This window comes from Callionymus lyra, chromosome 17 (genome assembly GCF_982586985.1).
Source record: "Callionymus lyra chromosome 17, fCalLyr1.hap1.1, whole genome shotgun sequence".
Lineage (NCBI taxonomy): Eukaryota > Metazoa > Chordata > Actinopteri > Syngnathiformes > Callionymidae > Callionymus > Callionymus lyra.
In genome coordinates this window covers 4365060-4386443 of record NC_141834.1, presented here as the reverse complement: position 1 = coordinate 4386443, position 21384 = coordinate 4365060, and the positions used below count along the sequence as shown (strand labels likewise).

General features: G+C 43.8%; 2 protein-coding genes across 6 annotated transcripts in view; one reads left to right on the top strand and one right to left on the bottom strand.

The window, feature by feature from the left end:
* The window catches only part of col6a4a (collagen, type VI, alpha 4a), a 29992-nt gene extending 19543 nt beyond the window's left edge, over positions 1 to 10449 (top strand). For 3 of the 4 annotated variants that reach the window (XM_087778773.1, XM_087778774.1, XM_087778775.1), the window contains 24 exons: positions 101 to 154; positions 414 to 476; positions 1232 to 1297; positions 1546 to 1599; positions 1856 to 1891; positions 1978 to 2040; positions 2109 to 2171; positions 2824 to 2886; positions 3391 to 3453; positions 3601 to 3651; positions 3722 to 3757; positions 4137 to 4199; positions 4264 to 4326; positions 4397 to 4432; positions 4492 to 4528; positions 4598 to 4609; positions 4771 to 5264; positions 5334 to 5424; positions 5701 to 6351; positions 6412 to 6499; positions 6559 to 6674; positions 7892 to 8062; positions 10044 to 10091; positions 10161 to 10449. In XM_087778773.1, the coding sequence (XP_087634899.1) occupies positions 101 to 154; positions 414 to 476; positions 1232 to 1297; positions 1546 to 1599; positions 1856 to 1891; positions 1978 to 2040; positions 2109 to 2171; positions 2824 to 2886; positions 3391 to 3453; positions 3601 to 3651; positions 3722 to 3757; positions 4137 to 4199; positions 4264 to 4326; positions 4397 to 4432; positions 4492 to 4528; positions 4598 to 4609; positions 4771 to 5264; positions 5334 to 5424; positions 5701 to 6351; positions 6412 to 6499; positions 6559 to 6674; positions 7892 to 8062; positions 10044 to 10091; positions 10161 to 10336 (2658 nt within the window). In that variant the 3' untranslated portion in view covers positions 10337 to 10449. The remainder of the gene's footprint in view (positions 1 to 100; positions 155 to 413; positions 477 to 1231; positions 1298 to 1545; positions 1600 to 1855; positions 1892 to 1977; positions 2041 to 2108; positions 2172 to 2823; positions 2887 to 3390; positions 3454 to 3600; positions 3652 to 3721; positions 3758 to 4136; positions 4200 to 4263; positions 4327 to 4396; positions 4433 to 4491; positions 4529 to 4597; positions 4610 to 4770; positions 5265 to 5333; positions 5425 to 5700; positions 6352 to 6411; positions 6500 to 6558; positions 6675 to 7891; positions 8063 to 10043; positions 10092 to 10160) is intronic. The other variant, XM_087778776.1, reaches the window with a different exon arrangement.
* A 164-nt stretch (positions 10450 to 10613) lies between these two features.
* On the bottom strand, positions 10614 to 20803 carry pik3r4 (phosphoinositide-3-kinase, regulatory subunit 4). 2 transcript variants are annotated; one of them, XM_087778779.1, is made up of 21 exons: positions 20739 to 20803; positions 19507 to 20236; positions 19319 to 19452; positions 19042 to 19249; positions 18025 to 18405; positions 17825 to 17959; positions 17088 to 17309; positions 16852 to 17025; positions 16649 to 16794; positions 16389 to 16592; positions 15913 to 16114; positions 15321 to 15412; positions 14204 to 14426; positions 13587 to 13752; positions 13351 to 13515; positions 13080 to 13291; positions 12873 to 13004; positions 12052 to 12152; positions 11900 to 11988; positions 11225 to 11345; positions 10614 to 11010 (listed from the first exon to the last, which is right to left on the bottom strand). In XM_087778779.1, exons 2-21 carry the CDS (start codon positions 20222 to 20224, stop codon positions 10840 to 10842), a joined length of 3996 nt encoding a protein of 1331 aa, XP_087634905.1. In that variant the 5' UTR covers positions 20225 to 20236; positions 20739 to 20803; the 3' UTR covers positions 10614 to 10839. The 2 variants fall into 2 exon arrangements, with proteins under 2 accessions (XP_087634905.1, XP_087634904.1); XM_087778778.1 differs by having other exon boundaries at positions 20562 to 20790.
* Between the last annotated feature and the right edge of the window lie 581 nt (positions 20804 to 21384).

The window sequence follows — 21384 nt, the reverse complement described above, 5'->3', positions numbered from 1 at the left end:
TGACCTCCTCAGTTAGGTCAAAGAGGGTAGACTCGAGGGTCTACACTTTGTTTGGTTACTGTAAAGCTCTGAGGTTCTGATTCATTTCCTCTGTTTAAAGGGACTAGCGGGCAAGGACGGTGGTCGTGGAGAGAGAGGACATTCTGGCAACCCTGTAAAATATTTTACTCCTTGTTGTCTGTTCAAGTTAAATGTGTCAATCCTTGCTTGTCTCTCTGCCTCTAGAGTGGTCTGTTGATGGTTTAAGCATTCCATCCTATCTGTCTCTCAGCCTTGTCATTCTTGTTTCATGACACACTCATGTGTCCAGACCTGGAGTGCGTGTTGATCTTGCCCTTCGAATTTCACTGCAGCTGTTCAATGTTGACCTTTGAAACATAGTTGCATGATTGACTGGTGCGACTCATTCAAAGGGAATCCCAGGTATCAGTGGAGAGGCCGGTCTTAAAGGACAGCGAGGACTGAGAGGTGATCCGGTGAGTGTTTTTGACCAATAAGCAGAACTTAACTCTCAAGTCACATGGTTCGCATGGAAATATGAAATACTCCACATGTCAACATCATAGATATTTCAGTTATTTCCTTTTTAGGGAACCCTCTGGTGAATGTCAATGTTACTACATAGATAAAATGTATTACACAACATTGTTTGTTTCTTCAGTCTATCAGGCTTTCAGTCCAGTGAACACAAGGTCCACCAGAAGAGGTCCAGCAGTCACTTGTTATTATGTTTTTAATAATATATACAAACATCTGATCCTGATGATGTTTTGCGTTAACTGTTTCAACTGAAACTAACACCAGCAGGAAATCGACAGGTGTGATGTTGTTTCAGAGGAAATTGTGAGGTTCTGATTAGAACCAGACCTAAATGCGAACGCAAAAACTAAACAACAGACAAAATGTAAAATACACTAGTATAAATATTTACAATAAAGAGTTCCCAAAAAAATGCAATTCAAATGAACAAGCGTCCAGGATCACACAACAAATCGGGTCAAGAACAAAAACTCAAGAAGAAAAAACAGGGAAAATGTTCATAAGAAAATATACATAGAGAAAAGGAAACTCTCAAAAATCAGTGAACAATATAGATCCTTCTACATCCTATTTACATATGATGTTACATACCATGAATCCAAAACGCACTGGATTATGACTGACGATGATGTGAAGCTTCTCTTGTTCTGGTTCACTTTTCATAACTTTTAATCATATTTTCCTGTGACAGGGTGAACCAGGTGTAGGCAACACTGTGCCAGGAGCCAAAGGAGAGGTGGGGAATCCAGGTCTACCGGTAAGAGCTCAGACTTTCTGGACTTGATCAGTTGAGATGTTGATGATGATCAAATGATGAAACTTCAGGTGGGACCTGGTACTTTAGAATCTCTGAGTGGACCAGAACAACGTTGGGGAGACGAGAATAATGATTTAGCTGCTGCTCTTCTATTTATTGAGCTAGATAAGATAATCATCTTGAAAGGGAGACGACTCCAGTGCAAACTGTTGTGGAAAGTCATTTATCAAAGTAATCTTCCTCCTCAGGGCGAACCAGGAAGTGATGGAAGGGCGGGGGAGAGCGGCACAGTAGGAGCCCCGGTGAGAAAAATGTCCTGGAGTTTTGAAATTTGATTATCAAGAAAAAGTACATTCGACAAAAGACAACATGCTGGGTGAATGTCGAGAAGAATCTCAATCGAGAAGAATCTCAATGTTTGTTCACATTGTTAGGGTGGTCGTTTCAAACACAGAAACTTTGAAATCCTGTTCCTTTCATCAGACCAACAGTTTCACTAATGTATACTGTGTATATTAACTATAGTGTCCTCACTGTTGTGTTGCACTTTTTTTTCAGGGGCTCAACGGAAGACGAGGACCGCTTGGAGACACAGTACTGGCACAAATTCAGCTTTTCCCTGCCACAAATTGTGGTTGTTTGTGCTGCAAAGATTGTTTATTTTCTGTGTGTTCATGCAGGGTCTACCAGGAAAGCCAGGCGGGCAGGGACCCCAAGGTACTCCTGGTGCTTCAGGTCCACAGGTGAGCAGCTAAAAATTGAATTTGAAACATGGCACAGTACTTGACGACGGCTCTCTGTACCTGTGCAGGGTAATAGAGGAGCCAGAGGTACGCCCGGGCCAAGAGGCCCTGCCGGTCTCCCTGGACGTCAGGTTTGTTCACTAATGATAAAGTTCAGCCATTATGTGTGTATAATATTTCTAGCATTCTTAGCCAAAAAACACAAAAGAGTAGATCCCTAGGTATTGTCGAAGGTGGTTCTTAACATCTGTAATTCACATTTGAATGTTTTCTAGCTCACTCCATTGAACATTTATTTAAATAAACATGTCCAACAAGTTCATGACTCAAGCTTTAATATTATTTTTTCTCTCTGAAAATTAAAAACCAGCAGAGTTGCTTGTTCTGTTCCAAGACGAGATGCAGGGAGGAGTCAGTCCTAAGACTCAGAATTGTTTCTCTACAGACCTGTAGATGCTGAGCAGATGTGATTAATAATTGACTCCCAGGATGATTAAACTTATCTCTGCTGCACAGTGTCAGGATGTAAATATTCATGCTCTTTCTGGAATCTCCCCTTAAATCTGTATGGATCCTGATCTTTGAAGGCTGCTGTTGCTTGATACGTCTCTCTGGAGAACTGTTCAACAGAGGGGACATGGATGGTTAAATGTTCAAGTAAAGCCTTGGTGAAAAAGTTGTGAACATTTTTCATCTCCCTAAGTGACGTAAACGCCAACCTAGACAGTTGATGTCTCAGGCTCATGGCTCAGCAGATATAAAGCATCTCTGGTTGTTCTGCAGGGTGGTCCGGGTGTAAATGGGAAGCAAGGTCTGCCAGGACGTCATGGTGTCAACGGACAGAAGGTGAGATGTGCTACAGCCCAGGGAAGACATGTAGTTCCTCGAATCTGACAAACAAACTACATAAACATACTAAAGCCTCAGCAGAACCTCCAGTGTCATGATAATTCTATCAAAGTTCCTGTCCAAACCAAACAACATAAAACAAGACAAAAACTGGAAGCATTCTTTCAGGTTTATCTCAACACTAAAGTAAATAACATTTTAACTATGTGTCATCAACATACATTATGTGATAAGACCTCTGACTATCCTGAGAAAAAGCTGCTGAATGATCTTTGGTTCAAAATCAAATTATTCACTTTTCTGAAAACATTCTTGATAATCCAGCTTCAAGCTATTGTGAGACCCTGCAGAGGTTCTCTTGGTCAAGAACTCCGTTTAGTGCTGGACCATAGACCAGGCTCAGCTCTTTCTTCATTAGGACCCAATTTAGATTCTCTTCTCATCTGCCGATAATCAGAGGGATTCATGGCCTAATCTGGCTCATGTCGACTTTTCTTTCAGGGTCAACCAGGAGAGCCGGGAGAAGGTGGGGTTCCTGGTTCAATGGGTCCCCGAGGAGTGCCGGTGAGTTACTTTTCTCTTGGCAATGTTCCGAAGTTGTTTATATCCCTAATTCACTCTAATAAACTTGAGAATTAATTCCAATAAACAAGTGTTGTGTGAGGTCTGGTTGTGGTCTTCAGGTCAGTAAATGAATTGTGTGTGTTACAGGGCCAGGATGGTAAAGACGGATATGGACCCCAAGGACCAAAAGGTGTGAAGGTAAGACAGACTCCCTTAATAGTTTCAGGAACCCTTGTGTCGCCTCTAGAAACATCTCCTTGTGTTTCAGGGTGATCCTGGGATCCCTGGCTACCCTGGACTTGTGGTGAGTTCTTGCTCGCAAAACATGACCAAATGTTTCCAAACCAAAACAGGATAAGTTTAGAAGTTGTCACCCAGCTAATGGTATCTGCAGCTTCAGCAAAATTCGACCTGCCAATATTATTGGGAGGATCTAACTATTTCTCGATTAATGACTCCTCATGTGATTTTCATTTTGTCTTCAGACGTAGGTGCCAGATAACAGATAAGTCACATGACATATATTTCTATTTCCTTGAATTCTTTATCGCCTCCCAAAAATAAGACCTACACCCTAATGGTCAACTCTGACATCAAAACTTCCCGATGTCTTCAACGGTTTGACTTTTGAAATAACATTTAAGTTTACACAAGCATTTATTTGTGATTGTCCCGGCATGTAGGGAGAAAGCGGGCTGCAGGGTACTAAAGGTCACCCGGGGCGTAAAGGAAACATCGGACGTGGGGTGAGTCTCAAGACAGGCACAGCATAATCGGCACAAATCTGATCTCTGGTTTTGTTCTGTGCAGGGCAACTCTGGGTTTACAGGGGAGTCAGGAATCATCGGAGAGCCAGGATATTCTGGACACAGAGTGAGTGCTACACAGCAGTAGGGTTTGTGTGGCAGCTATATTGATGAGTGTCCCTCTGTCTCTTTGTCAGGGCCCTCGAGGTCCACCAGGGAAGAAAAGCTTGACGGTCAGTCTCAGCATTTCATTGTTCTACAGCCTTGTTTCTAATGTCTTTTGTTTCCACAGGAGTGTCAGCTGATCACCTATATCAGAGACAACTGTGGTGAGCAAACACAGCCTTGTCCATTAACCTGTCCGCTTGTGTCCTCTAACCTCCTCTTCTCCTCCTCAGCCTGTTCCATCGGTACGTAACCGCCAGATGTGAGAAGGTTACAGTTCAGCAAGCCGTACCATACATATCGAGGAGATCGTGCTTTCGCCAATATAGTGTCAATACATTTTATGTGTCAGTCTCTTTAAATCATCTCAAGTCACTTGTTCCGTAATTTTTCCTCTGTGCTCCAGACCGCTCCATCTGCCCGTCCTTCCCCACCGAGCTGGTGTTTGGCCTTGATATGTCAGCGGATGTGACCCCGCCTGCCTTCGAGAGACAACGTTCTGCTCTGCTGACCCTGCTCGATGATGTGGGCATTGCAGAGAGCAATTGTCCCACCGGTGCCCGTGTGGCCGTGGTGGCTTACAGCACCTTCAGCAAGTACCTGATTCGCTTCCAGGATTATCGCCGCAAGTCTCAGCTGATTGAGGCGGTAAAGAACATCGCTCTCGAGCGCAGCACCAACAAACGCCAGCTTGGGGCAGCCATGCGCTTTGTCGGCCAGAATGTCTTCAAGCGCACCCGGTCAGGGATGGTCATGCGGAAGGTGGCCGTCTTCTTCTCTGGAGGTCCGGCACAGGACCTTAGTGACATTGTCACAGCCACCATGGAGTACCGCGGACTCAACATTGTCCCCGCCGTCATCTCGCTGAAGAATGCGCCTGCTGTCAGCCGTTCACTGGAGGTTTGTTCAGTTCCTAAATGGTCGAGCAGTTGTTTGGTGGTTACTTACTTAGGTGGATGACACACTCAGGTGGATGACACAGGAAACTCCATTTTCGTGGTGCTGGGGAAGGATGTCAAAACCGACCTGAGTAAAGTGAAGAACTGCGCCATTTGTTACGGTAAGCAGCAGATTACTGATAGTAAAGATACTTACAAGTCAAATTTCTTGTGTCAATAAGTTCAAAGTTTAACACTCATCCTTTGTTTGTAAGTAAGTAAGTAAGTAATATCGAGACCAGTGATTTCTTGACATAATTCCCTTTATGCCACAATAAGAGTCAGTGTAAACTTGGTTTAAACAGGTGGTCATTTGTATTTGCATAAATATGCCTTTGCATCACTTGGGATGACTTAGAGCAGTGGTGAGCTCAGATGAGGTGCTTATTTTCTTTCAGACCCGTGCGGACGTTCTGAGGAGTGTTCCTTCATCCAGGACCCGCCTAAGCCCCAGGAGGCTGATGTGGACATAGTCCTGGTGGTGGACAGCTCCAGGGAGGTGCAGTCAGACGAGTATGCTGGTGTCCAGCAGCTGCTGGGCAGCGTGGTGGAGCAGGTGGCAGTGAGCCCACAGCCTCGTCAGCCTGGGCCCCAGGCTCGAGTGGCACTGGTACAGCAGGGCGGCCAAAACACAAAACTAGAGTTTGGTTTTCAGGTCCACGGAAACCAGGTAGCGATGAGCGAACACCTCATCAACAACATGCAGCAGCTACGCAGCTCTTCTGCACTGGGCCAGACCCTAGAGTTCAGCCTGAAGGAGGTTCTTCTCAAGGCGTCTCAGCCCCGTAAGAGGAGAGTGTTGTTCACTGTGGTGGGAACTGAGACCACCTACCAGGACCAGGCAAAGCTGCACTACATATCCCAGAAGGCCAAGTGTGATGGGGTGGCCATGTTCGTGGTGACTGTTGGCGACCGCTACAACCGCACGCAGGTAGAAGAGCTCGCCAGTCGACCCGTGCAGCAGCATCTGATCCACATGCGTCGGCTGAAATCCGAGGAGCAGGGCTACGCCCAGCGCTTCTTCAGGGTCTTCCTTTCTACCCTCAACAGTAAGACTGTTTCACCCAAGAAATCCTCAACAGAGTCACATGCTGGTGTATTTGTTTCAGAGGGCATCAACGCGTACCCCCCTGCCACTCTGAAGAGGTCATGTGAAAGGCTGGAAGGAAAAGATGGAGGACAAATTTTCATCACCGGGTAAACTGTTCACCAGCAACCCCACATGACCTGGAGCTAATGAAGTGTTGTGATTCCAGGCAGGAAGGTTTTGTGGAGTTCGCCGATCAGGTTCGTGACAACTTCCAGGAACAGCTGAGGACCGAAATGAAGATGGAACAGATGAACGTCGTCGACACACTGACGGAGCAGAAAGGTGGGAATGACACATACAGCTAGGGCTAGTTATCTGTTAAACAATTTCGATACAGATACTCTCACCTTGATATTGGTTCCTGACGATACTTTTTTCGATTCCAATTTTACAAGATGAATTCTAACAAAAAGAAAAAAGAAATAACACAAATGTTGCCAAAAAAATAATTTGTTATTATTATTATTATTATTATTATTATCTTATTTTTTGGCAACATTTTTCTAGTAAATTCCAACTCATTCCAATTCCAAGCTTACAAAAAATAAAGGTTCAAGGTCAAAAAATAAATGAAAAAAAGCAAAAAAAACAATATAATATTCATTGCTTTTAAATTAAAAAGGTCTCTGTTTTCTTGGGACAGCCTCTTTCTAAGTTTGATAGAACTGCACTGGATTAAATAAAGATCAATAAAGATAAAATAAAGCCAAATATTAATAAGTTAGCCTTTTTGTTTAATTCAGCACACTGTGCATGTATAAAGTTGCATTAGCATTAAATACATCTACCTATATCCAGATGTAGTGCCAAAGTTGGTGCTCTTAGTCAAGGGAAGTTCTGTGGTGGATACTTTAGATCATGGGCGGACATGAATTATGGAAGGACGGCTGCAGACTGTCTTCATGCAGTTAAACACGAAGCTACAGTCTGCTCTTAAATTGATCTGTCCACGTTTTTGTAATGTTTTTGCACAGGTTGTATCGCACAATGTAGCATTTTAGCCCGCTCAGAATCACCACACAGACGCGAGTGAATATTAAGTCGATGTATATCTCATGGGGATGGTGAGAGACGAACATAACTAGTGCTTGAATCATCCCTATGATATATAGATTTTTTGCAAGTGAACAACCGGCAGTATTACCAAGTCTTGATCATTTTATTTACTTCCAGGTACTGAAACTTGGCACCGAAAGACAAAGCATGTTTCGATACTCGATACTACAGAAGCATTTATGTATGTGCATCCAAAGAACTGAAGTTCGATACCCAGTCGAACGACAAGCACAACGGATGAAGCCGGCATCATACGACAATAGGCTTCACATTTCGTTCATCTCTCTCTGCACATGTCCGTCTCCTGCATCTCTAACATCGTGAATGAACCTCGGAGCATGTTAGCATGTGACCACTGTATCGAGTCTCGTCGAGCTGCGTCAGCCGTTGCTGCGGGTGGTGTCATGCTTCTGTCTAAAAGTGTGTCGATGTTCTGCTTGCAGCCCAGTGTCTGCTGCCCGCCGATACTGGCGTCCACTGTAGCGACCACACTCAGCTGTGGTTCTTTGACAAAGACATTGCTGCATGTTCTCCTTTCTGGTATGGAGGCTGTGGCGGCAACGCCAACCGCTTTGAAGCAGAAAGTGAATGTTTGCAGACGTGTGGCGCTACTAGTAAGTCTGAAACACCCCAGCTCACTCACTTCAACACTTACTCTTCCTACACCAGTAGACAGGACCTCCTAGTGCATGTCTAGTCCTTAAGGACAGCAGGGGGTGTTGAGTGAGCCTGTGGGAAGAGAACATCCTCAGTCTTGTAGAAGTTTGTTGAGGAATAGCCAGAAGAAGAATATGTGTTGGAGGACTTCACCTCTAGCCTCCTCCTCAACCTCTCCTATCCCTGCTTGACTACTCTCCACTTCCCTCTCTTCACCCTCACACACTAGTTTTCAATCAACTCCAGACAAAGACATCATGACACTGGCTCCTCTACATTAGGGGCAGGTGGGGCAGTGCCTTGGCAGTTGGTGCTATGGAACACAGCAGGCCACATTATTTTTCCTTATTATAGATCAATAATCTATAAATAATATTTTATGACAAATAATATTTTTTTAATAATAGACAATTTGTTATGAACAGGTCCATAACCACTCTCCTGTAAACGGAAAAGGGGACCTATGGCTTACTTTCAGCTTTTCAAAATACGTTTGCGTTTGCAGTGTTCGTCATTGAGTAAGAAGTGCCTGGACTGAAATAGTTTTGAGGCCCGAAATGGTACTTGTCAATACAGGATTCACAAAATTACCGTATTTGTCAGTGCAGGAAGTCAGTACTGGATCCAAGCAACCTACAGTATCTAGGCTGTGCATGTGCAGAAGCTTCATAGACTAGATATCGTATATATAGATACTCTGGTTCCGTCAATGGGACAAAAAACCTGGAAAGTTTGGGACTTATTTATGGGCTTATTTTTGTATCATAATTATTTGTATGTGCACGGAGGAAATGTAAATTTGTTAATTGTACTTTGGTATTTACAAATACATTTGTATTCGTAAATATAACCTTTAAATTTGCAAAACAAAAAATAAATTAGTAAAACTCACATTTGACATTTGGATCAGCAAGTACACGCATTCTCCATTTAAAGTCTAGCATATTTTTTGAGACATTCTTAGCTCAAAATCTGCAGAAAATGAGATTTACAAATGTCCTTGCGATTCACACAACAGCCACTAGATGACAGGGTTGTAATATACATTGACCAGACAGGTCTACGTTTTCACGGCTGGCTGTTTAGCGTCAACATCTATTACAACCCTGTCATCTAGTGGCTGCGATCGCAAGCAAGGAGATTTGCAAATCTCAGCTTTTGGGCTAATATTGTCTCAAATATACGCCGGACTTGTAATTGCTGATCAACATGTAAATGTAATTCAACACACAGAATGTTATGTTTTACCAATGTATTTTAGTTTGTTAATAAATTGCAATGAAAGAATATTGAATCTACATTTGTGGATATCACAACACATGTGCAACCATTAAATATTTGCTGATCACCCTCTGTGCATTTACACATATATTTTATTAAAATAATCCTGTAGGTGAGTGGCATTTTTTAAAAGTTTTATTATTTATTTTAAAAATCGATTGTGTTCTTGCATTTAGTTGCAGTGCAATTCGTTTTTATTTAAAGTATCAAATCATAACAGAGTAACTTCAAGTATAAATAGAATAGAATAGGAGGTGAGAATAACTTTCTTTAAGAAACCTAAATCAGAACAAAAGTTCACCCTCCTGTTTATTTCAAGTTTTATGGAGGAAAATGTATTTTCAATCAGGTGGCAGCAGCCTGGGATCATTCTGTACTACCGTGGAAGTCAAGTGTGTTGATGCAAGCAAGGGTGAAGATGAATGTCAGAATCATGGTAGAACACATATTGGACAAATCACTACAATTGTCTCAAAGCTGGTGAAAGACAAATTCAAAGGAATTATCTGATTTGAATCTCTTGATAGGCGAGACAGTAGCATCTCCCCTCCACACCCTCCTACACTCAAGTAGAATTGAACCTCTTGACTCAGCGACAGAAGATCTTAGTGATACAATCTTCTTCGCTATCGTCACCAAACTACTTTACACTTCCAGACTCTGAACACCGTCTCAGGCCAGAGTCTACCAAGGTGCTCACAAAAGGTAAAAACAGAACTCAAGTCTCCTTTCCCACCACAGTGTTGCAAACTATGACACTTCCTGTTCTTGCAGACGCCTGCTTCCTGCCCCAGGACGTCGGAAGCTGCCAGAACTACACCATGATGTGGCACTTCGATACGGAACAGAGCGAGTGTGCTCGCTTCTGGTTTGGAGGCTGCGGCGGCAACAACAACCGCTTCAGCACGCAGGACGAGTGTGAAAGTATTTGTCTTGTTAAGAGCCACTAAACTTGTTTACTCCAGAAGAAAAAAAACAATTCAACACAGCTGTTTCCACTCACAAAAACCACAAATTCTGAAGAAATGAATGTAAAACCATTAAAGTGTTTTTCTTAATTGCATTGTTTGTCTGACCCGGTTCACCAGAACAGCCGCTCTACACTCAATCCATGCGGATGATAAGAGTCTTCAGGCTCAATCTGAGACGAAAGTGCAGCACGTCAAAGCCAATCGTCATTGACTGAAGTCAAGTCAGGATTCTGTTGATTGAGACTTCTAAACACACCATGATCAATCATTTATTATTCTGATATGTACATGCAGAGAAATGTGGGCTTGGTCGGGCATGTGATTGATGATGTCATTGTTGTCGTGTTTCATTTTTCAGAAAACATAAAACATTAGGTTCAGGGAGACGTTAATTGTTTACTTCAAGTCCAGCGCATGGAATACAAATCACTGAGCTTTAGTCTAAAAAGAGTTGGCATCTGGCCAGGCGCTGTGCTCCGTCTTCACTTCCAGACTTTGACGATTCCGTCTCTGGACGAGGTCACGATGAATCCCTGTGTGGTCTGGAAGGTGGCGATGTCGGTGATGATGTCGTGGTGTCCGACAGGGAGGGACTCGGGACCACGTCTGGGCGAGTCCTCGACGACGCCGCTCTTCTGTTTACTGTGGATTTCCTGCAGTGACAGCGTTTGTTACAGACATGTGTGGACGATGTCAGGTAAACATCTGTACATGTTTTGAATTTGTAATTTGTTTTATTGTTTGCTTGTTCTGTGAATTTGGAATTGTTGTTTTGTGAATCGGTTCATTTGTTTTGTACCACTCAGAACTGCTAGCTCTGAACATCTTGACCACCAAACACACAACTTCCCATTCCTTCATGCTCACCTGCACCACTTCTGTTCCCTCAATGATTTTCCTGCTGTAGAGAACCGATGGGCAGTGCAGGGAGTCGTTGGCGCCTCCTGCGACAATGTACGACCTCTCCGGGTACGCCAAGTCCCAGAACCTGAACCATCATTTTGTTACATGTTAATGTTAGTACGGATTAACACGTCCGAGGTTTGTCACGAAAGCTGCTTTAGAAAGTTGGTTAACCCACAATCCACTCATTTTCTACTCGCCCTCATGTCGACTATGGGATGGGACACACAAAAACATCCAAATACCTCCATACTGCTCACATATAATGTGCTCTTGTAATGACGCCTCAAGAAGAGAAATGTATTGTAAAAAATAAATAAACTAGTCAACACTATAGCAGTTTTTTTCCAAAGACTTCCTCTTGTTAAAGTGTACAAGTGCACATTAAAAACAGGCAGTATATGTGTTTGAATTTAAGTGTGTCTTTTTGCATGAAGAAAAGTGGGCTCTGGTTGCAACCTTTATATAGAAATATATAAGCCTGTAACTTCAAAGATACACACATTTTATTGAAGAGTATCCTAACCCTTAAAACCACATGAGTGAGTGAAAATTTAATATTAAAGTCACAATGTTACTGATGGAATAACCCGTATGAGTCGATCACCAGGTGTCGCTCAAGAACACATTTGAACACACCTGATCCTCATGTCAGATCCAGCTGTCAGCAGCAGAGGATTCCCGTCGGCAGGACTGCAGTAGATCCCGTGGACACTGTGAGAAGATGGCTACACACACACACACACACAGGTCAGTGATGGCAGTGGTGCATTGGGAGTGGATGAAATTACCTGTAGCTCGGACAGAGGTGGAGAAGAACTCGCCCACAGAGTGAATTTACGATCTCCAGTCTCCATGTCCCACATTGACACCTCGTTGTTCCCCTGGACGGCTGAGAGGGTGCACATACACAGGCTACTTTTAAGGAAATCTGACACAACACCCCATGTTTAGTTTTCTATTGGGTAAGAGTTCACAAGATGCTATATAATAATAATAATAATAATAATAACAATAATTGATTTTATTTAGAGTTGCCTTTCTCGGCACTCAATTGCATGAAATTAAAACAGTCAAGCATAAAAACAGAATGAAAGACACATTAAAACATTATTAAAACACAGTGATAAGGTGCAATAAACACATTTAAATAAATACGTTTTGAGGTGTGACTTAAAATAGGGAAATGAGTCCATGTTTCTCAGTCCAGGTGGTAGAGAATACAATGTGTTATTATTAATATCATGTAAAAGAAAAAAATGGCCGATTTCAAAAATCATATATTTTATTGAATTAAAGCTTCATTTAGCCAATTTTACCTTGACCTTCGGCACACCTGATGTTATACAACATTCAGACACTTTCATTTTCATGTTTTATCATGATATTCAATTGATTTTTTTTTGATAGACCCTCATGTTGGCTCAGGTACAATTATTCACCATATCTAATTGATATTTAGATTGGAGAGAGTACAATGTATTTCTAACTCTTTAGAAATGTTTTCCCAAATTGGCTCCAATCTGTTTCTAAAAAAATGTCCCCCATTTTTTGGGTAAGTAAACACAGTTTCAGCATCGAAAGAACCAAACGGTATGTGTGTGTGACTCACCTGCGATGACAGACGACTGGTACAGCGGGTGCATGAGCAGGCGTCGTACTCGCGCCCTGGTGGGGTGTGTGTGGTTGGAGATGGGCAGCTGAAAGCGCATGTCCCAGCAGGCCATGGTGCCGCTGCTGGTTCCTAAACACACAAACACACACACACACAGGTCAGAGGGCTGGGGGGGAGGGTGTTGAGTGGGGTATCCAGTCTCACCCAGACACAGCCAGCACTGGTGCATGTCCACGCTGAAGGAGGTGATGAGCCCCAGTTTAAGGTCGTGCTGCAGCGTCCAGGCGTTGCTGTTGGATCTAAGGTCCCAGCCGACCAGGGACCCATTCACCGTGGCGTAGGCCAGAACTGACTGAGCGCCCGAGTTGAAGTGGTGGATGTCCACAGCAGAACCATCCTGCTGGAGGTCCAGAGACCTGAAGAGAGTGAGTACGACTGTAAGTATGTAGGGAGGATTGGGGGGGGCGGGGAATACCTTGACTGGAAGGGCTGGACTTTTGGCGACTTGGGCGGTTTGTTGGCCTCAACGGCGAGGAGTTGGATGGAGCCGTTGTCGGAGGCGACGGCAAGATAGTGCGAGCCCTGACAGAAGGTCAGCGTCTTCACATGTCCGCCTATACGAGAGTACGTCAGCACGGACCTGCGGGACACTCAAACACACGTCAGCCCTCAAAGACTTGCACACGTTCCTGGTCCGTTTCTCGCTCTCACCGTGTGGTCGTGGTCTTGCCCTCCATCTTCTGACTGTCCCAGACCTTCACGCTGCCGTCGTTAGAGGCGGTGGCAAAGATTGCGTGTTCGTCGGACACTCGGATTCTGTTGACGGCAGCTTTGTGCTCATGCAGGTGCGCGACCAGCAGACCTTTGGGGTGCCAACCTGAAACACACACAGGAGGAAGCAGATCAGTGCCACCAGAATATTCAATGTTTGAATACAACATAAAGTACACAACAAGTATAACATTATTTCAGAGGATGTTAATTGCGAATGCGAGACGTAAGCGTTTTAAGAACCCAGACATCAAAACAAGCATTATCAATAGCTTCTATGTAGCTCTTTTGGTATTGGGTATTGTCTGTTGGCACTTTTATAGCATATTCCAGCATTAATATTGAATTTAAAAAGTCTTTAAATGAATAAATATTGAATTTGGATTTATATATATATATATAATTTAATTGAGAATAAAAAAATTATAATTAAAAAAAAAGTTAATTATTGAATTCAATTACTAAACAAAACATTTAAATTCAACCATTTAATAATAAACAAGAGGTAATTCGCGTAGCATGCTAGTTAGGAGTGGATATAGAGAATGGGTAGTTACCAGGTGGAGGCGGGCGACTCTCCCACTCTGCGCTTTCCATCATCTGCTTGGCCATGCGCTCTGCACTGCACTGCTCGCGCTTCTGCTGCACCAGCTGCTGCAGCTCGGCTTTGCATGTGTTCAGGCGCCGCTGGTAGGCTGGCCCGCTGGACACGGACTGCGGCAGTGGGCCCGCCAGCGCCGCCATGCTCTTCTTTGAATGAGTCGTGGCGACATCGCCGGCCTGCGGAACAAAGCATTGAGAGGATTTCAGTTTGTTGAAAAAAGCTCCAATCAGAGGGTCAGGTTGGATATTGTGATTAAACAATTCAGACAATATAAGAACAATTAATTAAATGTGTGCAACTTGCAAATAGCAATAGAAAGTCCATGTATTCTCAGTGTATTCCTTTTTCATTGAGGTGCCACATGGTTCAGTTACACAGTGTTTCGCGTTTAGTAGTAAAATATCATGTCTTCTTGCCAACTATAGCAATCCCATTGTTATTGAATGCATCATTCATATGTGAGATGATGTGCAGTGAAAGTAAGTGTATGTTCCAGACCAATTTGTCCACATATACATAATTTAATTTATGTTAAAGGATTAATAACATAAAATTCTAACCATCTAGTATCGTGCATGAATATAAAAGGCATCAAGTAATCCTAAATATCTAAATAAATTCAGAGAGGCCGGTCTAGAACCTAGAATCTTTCGCATGACTTTCCGATGCTCAGCCAAGTTAATTAATTAAATTGAAAATTGTGGCGAAAGGGTCTCAAACTTGCGGCCCCGTGGGCCATTTGCGGCCTGTGACATGATATTCCACAGCCCTCCATTTGTTGTCCAAGTTTTTATGAGTGCAGGCAGAGAAGTGGCATTTTTGTTCAACTTAAAATGTTTAAGGGACAAGTTAATACCATAAAAATGTTCTAATTTATGTAGCTTTGATTATATAGTCAAGATGGAACAGACAGTTCAAATAAAATTGGAATAAAATGGAGCTAAAATATTGATGAATGCCAAAATCCCAATTTCCTGCTGTTCATATTTTACACACAAACATATTTTTCTTCATGTTTCATGAATATGACGCACCGTTTCTAACCGACCACAGACCTGGTTACCACTCACCTGGGGCACTGGGGCACTGGAGGGCTCCTGTGATCCAAACATGCTTTTCCACTCCTCGTTCATGGAGGAGTCCTGCTTGGTGTGTTTTCGAGCTGTGACACAAACAAGAAGACAAATGAACCCTCGGAAACGAGCCTGTGAGCAAGCAGATGCGTCTGGAACACCATCAGTCAGATTTAGCAAAAATGATGAGGAGTTCTGTGGAACTGCAGAGCACACGCTTTGAACTTCATCCTACATATGCTGCTCAGCAAACCAAAATTAACTTCTGCTTCATCTTCCCTCTGATGATGAAGTTGATGAAGATCATAGATTTATTTCATAGATCCAAAACTAGTAAATAACATCTGGATTGTGTTGGCTCCTCAGATGTGTTTAGAGTGTTGGTTAAACATATGCAAGTCTTTCTCTGCCCTAACTGATCCCTCTAGTCCCCGGCTAGCTGGGCCAACACCATTATTAAACACAGCAACTATTTGATTATCGAAGTTCAACATCAACAAAACTCAATTCTGTTTTCAACTGATAGCGTTTTAGACTGAAGCACAGCAGGTTCATGAATGAATGAACCGTTGACTCCTCAGACTCGCACCTCTCTTGTCCTCCACCTCCGTCTTGGGCTTGACAAGGTCCACCTGACGCCCAGTGATGCCGAGCGTGGCAAGGTCAATCACACCGTTCTGCGCAGCCTCACTCAGGTGAATCTGCTCGCCCATGTTGGCTTTAGCCTTGTTGGACTTGAGCATAAAGTCTTTGAGTGCCAGCAGTTGGTCCTCCTCGTCTTCCTTCATCCCCTGGACAACACATGAACACATGGATCACACGGAGAAACTTAAGAGTCATTTTGTTCTGCCGGGAGATATTTCCAGAGACAGGTGACAAGTTTGGTTTTCAACCTCTTTACAAAACTTCTGTTGAGCTACTGTGTTAAGTTCAGGTGCAGGTAAAGACAGTAGGAAAGTGTATGTGGTGAGTCCAGGTAAAGGAAAAGAAAGTAAGACAGTGTCAGTGGTGGGTTCAGGTAAAGAAGAACCCAAATAAAGTCTGAAGAGCTCCTCTCTGGCTGACCTGGGAGAGGAGCTTCTTGAGCAGCTGAGCGATGGCGGCGTCCTCTGGGGCGGGGCACTCAGGGATAGAGGCGGTGCGCTTCTTCTGCCGCAGCAGCAGGTGGCGGAAAAGGCTGCTAATGTCTTTTGAGCGGAGGGTGTAGTCAAAGATGGGCCGACTGACCGGGTCCTTGAGCACACTCAGCAGCACCAGCTCCTGGTCGATCTGCAGACACCAATAAGTTCAACCACAAGAGGGCGCCAACCCCACAGGAAACTCACCTGGATGACGGGCTGCATGACAAACCCTTTCAGGTGTGGCATCAGCTTGCAATAGACATCAGCCACGTTCAGGTGCTGTGCCACCACAGTGATGAAGCCCACAGCACCATATCGCACCCACAGGTTGGGGTGGCAGAGGAAGGGAGCTGCAGCGAGACGCACGTGTCAGACACAAGGACACAGAAAACCAAGTGAGCTCTCACCGATGTCGCAGACAAACTCGTAGACGTGAGGCTTCTGAAGGAGGCCCAGTTGACACATGCAGGTGAGAGAATTGAGAGCCTTGTAGATCACAAACTCCTCAGTGTCGCTGAGTCCCTGCTGCAGCAGCGGCTTCAGGATGGACGAGCTCTGCCAGCCCACGTACGCCGCCACCCCTGCTCACACCAACATTGTTCATGACCACGGCAACTACACACTCGGTCCGGCCGTCACTCACCGACAATACTGTCGAAGAACGCTCCTCGCAGGTGCCAGTCGTTCTTGTCGTTGAGGAAGGTGATCATGTGAGACAACAACACGTCGTTGGCCTTCTGGCGGCCAAAAAAGACGCAGAGTCTGGTGATGCCGTTCTCCATCAGAGACTGTTTGACGATGTTCTCCGAGTCACTGAGCAGCGTCACCACCTTCTGCTGCACCATCTCATGCAGTGCCTGAAGCTCTGCACGGTAAGACTTTCATCATGACAATGTTTTAAAGTTATACTTTATAAAGTTCTCCACAGTCTGAAATCTTGGGGAATAAAAAAGGGACAAGTGAATATGACGTAAGAAATGCCTTCAGTATTCCTCCATCCAGCTCTAATCAAGCCCCACTTTGTTTACACAAGTCCACTGGAAGTGGAGACTTCTGGGATAGATTACGTGAGGTGACAAACTGTGATGATTGACCAATCACAGCAGAGTGGGTGTGGTTATATTAAATAAGACATTTAAGTGGGCGGGGCTTAAACACATCCGCTAGTGTAAATATTTCAATTAAAAGAGAGTTTTGTACAAAACCCTTTAAGTTTCCCCGTTATCTCTTGCACCTGAAATCATCAAAGATGTTACTGTCTTGTACTGGAAATGTATTTGAATAGTTCTGTGGGAATACACCAGCGTGCTGCTCCAGTTACACATTCACAGATCATTTATAACATCAGTTTCATTCATCTTACAGATAATTGGTGTGTACCTGAGTCGTAGTTCTCATTGGAGTGCAGAGTTTCCTCCGAGTCCTCTCCACTCATATCCGGCTCCGTGTTCACGTTATTCTCTTGAACCAGCTCCAGGAAACGCAGTGCGCTCTCAGCCAGGTGTGCGATGTTTTCTGGTAAACCAAGAAATAACACTTACTCCAAGATGGTTCAAACAGGTGAGCAGACGTCCACTAACCTGCGTACGCCAGACGGACAATGGTGGCGTCGTCCTGTGCCAGGTGTGCAATGCCAGGCAGTATGTACTCTGGGTAGATGTTCACATCATTACGTGGCACCTCTTTTACCAGCGCCAGCACTTTGGCCAGCGTGCGCACAGCCTGAGCTCGCACACGTGGCATGGAGTCGTTGCAAAAGTGCAGCAGGTATGGTGAGATACGATCCAGCAGGATGTCCACCCCAAGTCGAGGTGCCAGGTGAAGGATAAGCTCCAGCGCTGCCAACTTGGAGTCGCAAGAGTGAAGAGTCTGCAGGCAGGAAGTGATGACCGACACCAGCACGATCAGACCCTGCTCCTCCCTGTAGTTCATGACGCCGTCGCTCACGTCCTGTGAGGAACCTGCAGAGGATCTCTGACAGCTCAACAATCATTCAGTAAAAGTTTTTCAGCTTTCTGGAAAAGAACAATTCTATTGTCTTTACCTGCATCTCAGTTAACCACAGACAGTTTACTATGGGTTATACCATAAACTGACAAAAAAATTCTGTTCACAGGCAAACTTCAAAATGCTCAAGTCCAAAAGAAATACCTTCCTCCAAATGCTTAGCATAGGTAAGTACATTATTATTACTTACTCTAACAACTTGCACTGAATGGACAGAATAGATCATCATCAATCTTGGTCAAAGATTTAATAATCTTAATGTGGGAAAAGGATGACTTGCATTAATAAGTAAAGCCCAATAGTGCAGTCAAACATGTAGCACATTTCCTTATATTTGGATATTTTCCCTCAGTGAGCTAGCTCTAATTTTTCATGGAACTAATTCGAACAAGGTTTCCTCATTTGTTGATATCACTACTTCTGCAGAAATAAATTGAACACCTAAGTATTGTTGTAGACAGTGCATTAACGCACTTAACCACCAGTTTTACTTGCACCCAAACACAGACATGTCTTTTGAGACTGTTTTCTATGACAACACAAGCATAAAGATAAAGTGATAAAGATTTTCTGAGTCTCTGAGGTCTCACCCCGCAGGTTGTGCAAGATGTTGTCCAGGTCTTTGCGGATGACGAGGACTCGCTCATCAGCAGACTGAAAGGTTTCCTTAGCAAACTGAGCCATGTAGGGCTGTAGGAACGTGTAGAAGATGTCTGGGAAAGATTTTCCTCGCTGCTGCTTTAAGTATTCCTCTGCAGACAGGCGCTTCTCTGGCTCACGCTGAACCATCTGAGCCACCTGAGGAGACAAATGTTTAAAGATGCTCAGGCCGAGCATGATGTGAAGAGAAAAAAAAATAAAACTTACCAGCTCCCTGATGCTGCAATCCTCAATCTTCTGGAGAAGCTGGTCAGTATGGAAATGACCCTTTCGATACGCCAATAGCTGCGATAGATCGAAGAGTGGGACTCCCTCCATGAAGAGCTCCGCTATCACACAGCCTGAAGACAATAATTAAGTTGCTGCTCCTCTTAACACTCCATCTGCTGCCTCACCTGCAGAGAAGATGTCCATGGCCTGCTTCAGCTCCCCGTGGCTTCTCTGGTTGTTGTTGGAGAGGTCCACCAGCGGAGTCGTCTGGTCACTCTCAGTTGCAAACATGCTGCCATCCACGAACCTCTCCGGGGCGATGTAGCACGTCCTTCTCCTCGACGTGTCAAAGAAGTAGTTGAAGTCTGCGGGGTTGTCCTCGGGCAGATACGTGGGTTTGAAGCTGGCGAAGTCTGTGAGCAGCACCCAGTTCCAACTGGTCACCATTACATTCTCCGTCTTTATATCTCCATGACGAACTCCAACCTTGTGTGCCTGATCCACGGCGTTAAGGATCTGAAAAGCCAGCCAACGCTTCTCCACATTGTTTAGAAATGGCCGTGTGCTAATTCGGTCATACAAGTTGTCGCGGACATACTGGCGAAACAAAATGGCAGCCTTCTCGGTCAAAGAGGCTTTCTGGAAGGGGAGGCAGTTTTGACAGGAGTGCAGGCGGATCTTTAACTCCTCTAGTTCCTGCTTGTAGCTTGTGAGTGAAAGTGATGGGTCCTGGATGGCAAACACTTTAACCACTACCAGACCTTCTCTGTGTTTTGCCCGCGCCACTTTGAAGAAGCGAGTGCTTCCCAGACTCTTGTCGTACTCGTGGTCATGGATGTCCGAGAAGTAACTGTCTACAGACAGGATCTGGGCCGGGGCGATGCCGGCAAGCTGGTTCCCCATCCCTTCTTCTCACTTGAACACAAGCATGGACACAATTTTAGGATCCATGTCACGAAGGGATTTAAGATAGGAAATACAAATTAAATGTAATTATTTTCATAGATATTGAATGTTATTAAAATATTAAGTTAAACAAGGTAGCATAAATTATAGAAACATGGCGGTGTCTCAGAAGCATAATGGTCCAGATCAATAACTTTTAATATAACTTTTCTTAAGAACTAAGTTATTACATGACTGATAAACACCGAAATAGCAGAGAACTTACGATTAATAGATAACAGCAGTAGATTAACAACAGTAAACAAAACGTGTCTGGTTTATGTGAAGAGTTTACCAGCTGTTCCTGTTGTTGTGTTAGCTTTAGTTAGCTAGCAGCAATCGACGTCGCCCTGATTCCGAGCTAACGATGCTAAATGACGTCAACACTGTCACATCCCGTCGCTATGGCACGAACGTGACCACATTCTGAAAAACTGACATTTACAAATAAAACTGAGAATGAGCGCCGAACCTTGAAAATCTAGACGTCCATGTCACATCTAATCGATTAGCATGACCCCACTGTTGTTATGGTTCCGGGTCACACTAGAGCCTCTATCGGTCAAATGTGTTACTACCGACCAAGTTACTTTTTTATTCTGTGTATACTTGAATATTTGGAATCATAAAAATCAGGATTCTCTAAAACATCCTCATGACGTGCTTCAAGCGGCTAGGATGTGTGCTGAGCCCCCTCCTCTTCACTTAGCTGACCCATAACTGCACTCCATGATCCAGCTTCAATCTCTTCATCAAGTTTGCGGACTACACAACTGTGGTGACGAAGCCGCTGTTTGGCTGAAGCTGTTTTACTAATAATAACACACAACTGTACAATGAAATACAAACATTCGATTTCCGAAATAATTTGCTTTTAGAATAAAAAAAAAGTTAGAATATTCCCCTTTCCATTACTCATTCTACCTGTCTGTAGTTCGGATCATAAACACTTCAGTAATTATTTAGTTTTCATTTAGATTTTTTCCTAATTTAATGTATATGTGTCCACTTTATTGAACGAGTAATTTTATTTCTATTTAATGTGTTCCATTTTTATAATGTACGCACAATAAAACAAAAAAACACTTCAATGTTACAATTAAGAACATAAAGCCCTC

What these genes read in the sequence shown, in the direction of transcription:
- pik3r4 (XM_087778779.1), bottom strand. Translation starts at nt 20,224, where the DNA reads ATGGGGAACCAGCTTGCCGGCATCGCCCCGGCCCAGATCCTGTCTGTA. An exon ending in CAATGAGAACTACGACTCAG is followed by an intron (nt 17,310 to 17,824) that starts GTACACACCAAT and finishes CTTACCGTGCAG; the next exon opens with AGCTTCAGGCACTGCATGAG. An exon ending in CGAGTTTGTCTGCGACATCG is followed by an intron (nt 16,795 to 16,851) that starts GTGAGAGCTCAC and finishes GTCTCGCTGCAG; the next exon opens with CTCCCTTCCTCTGCCACCCC.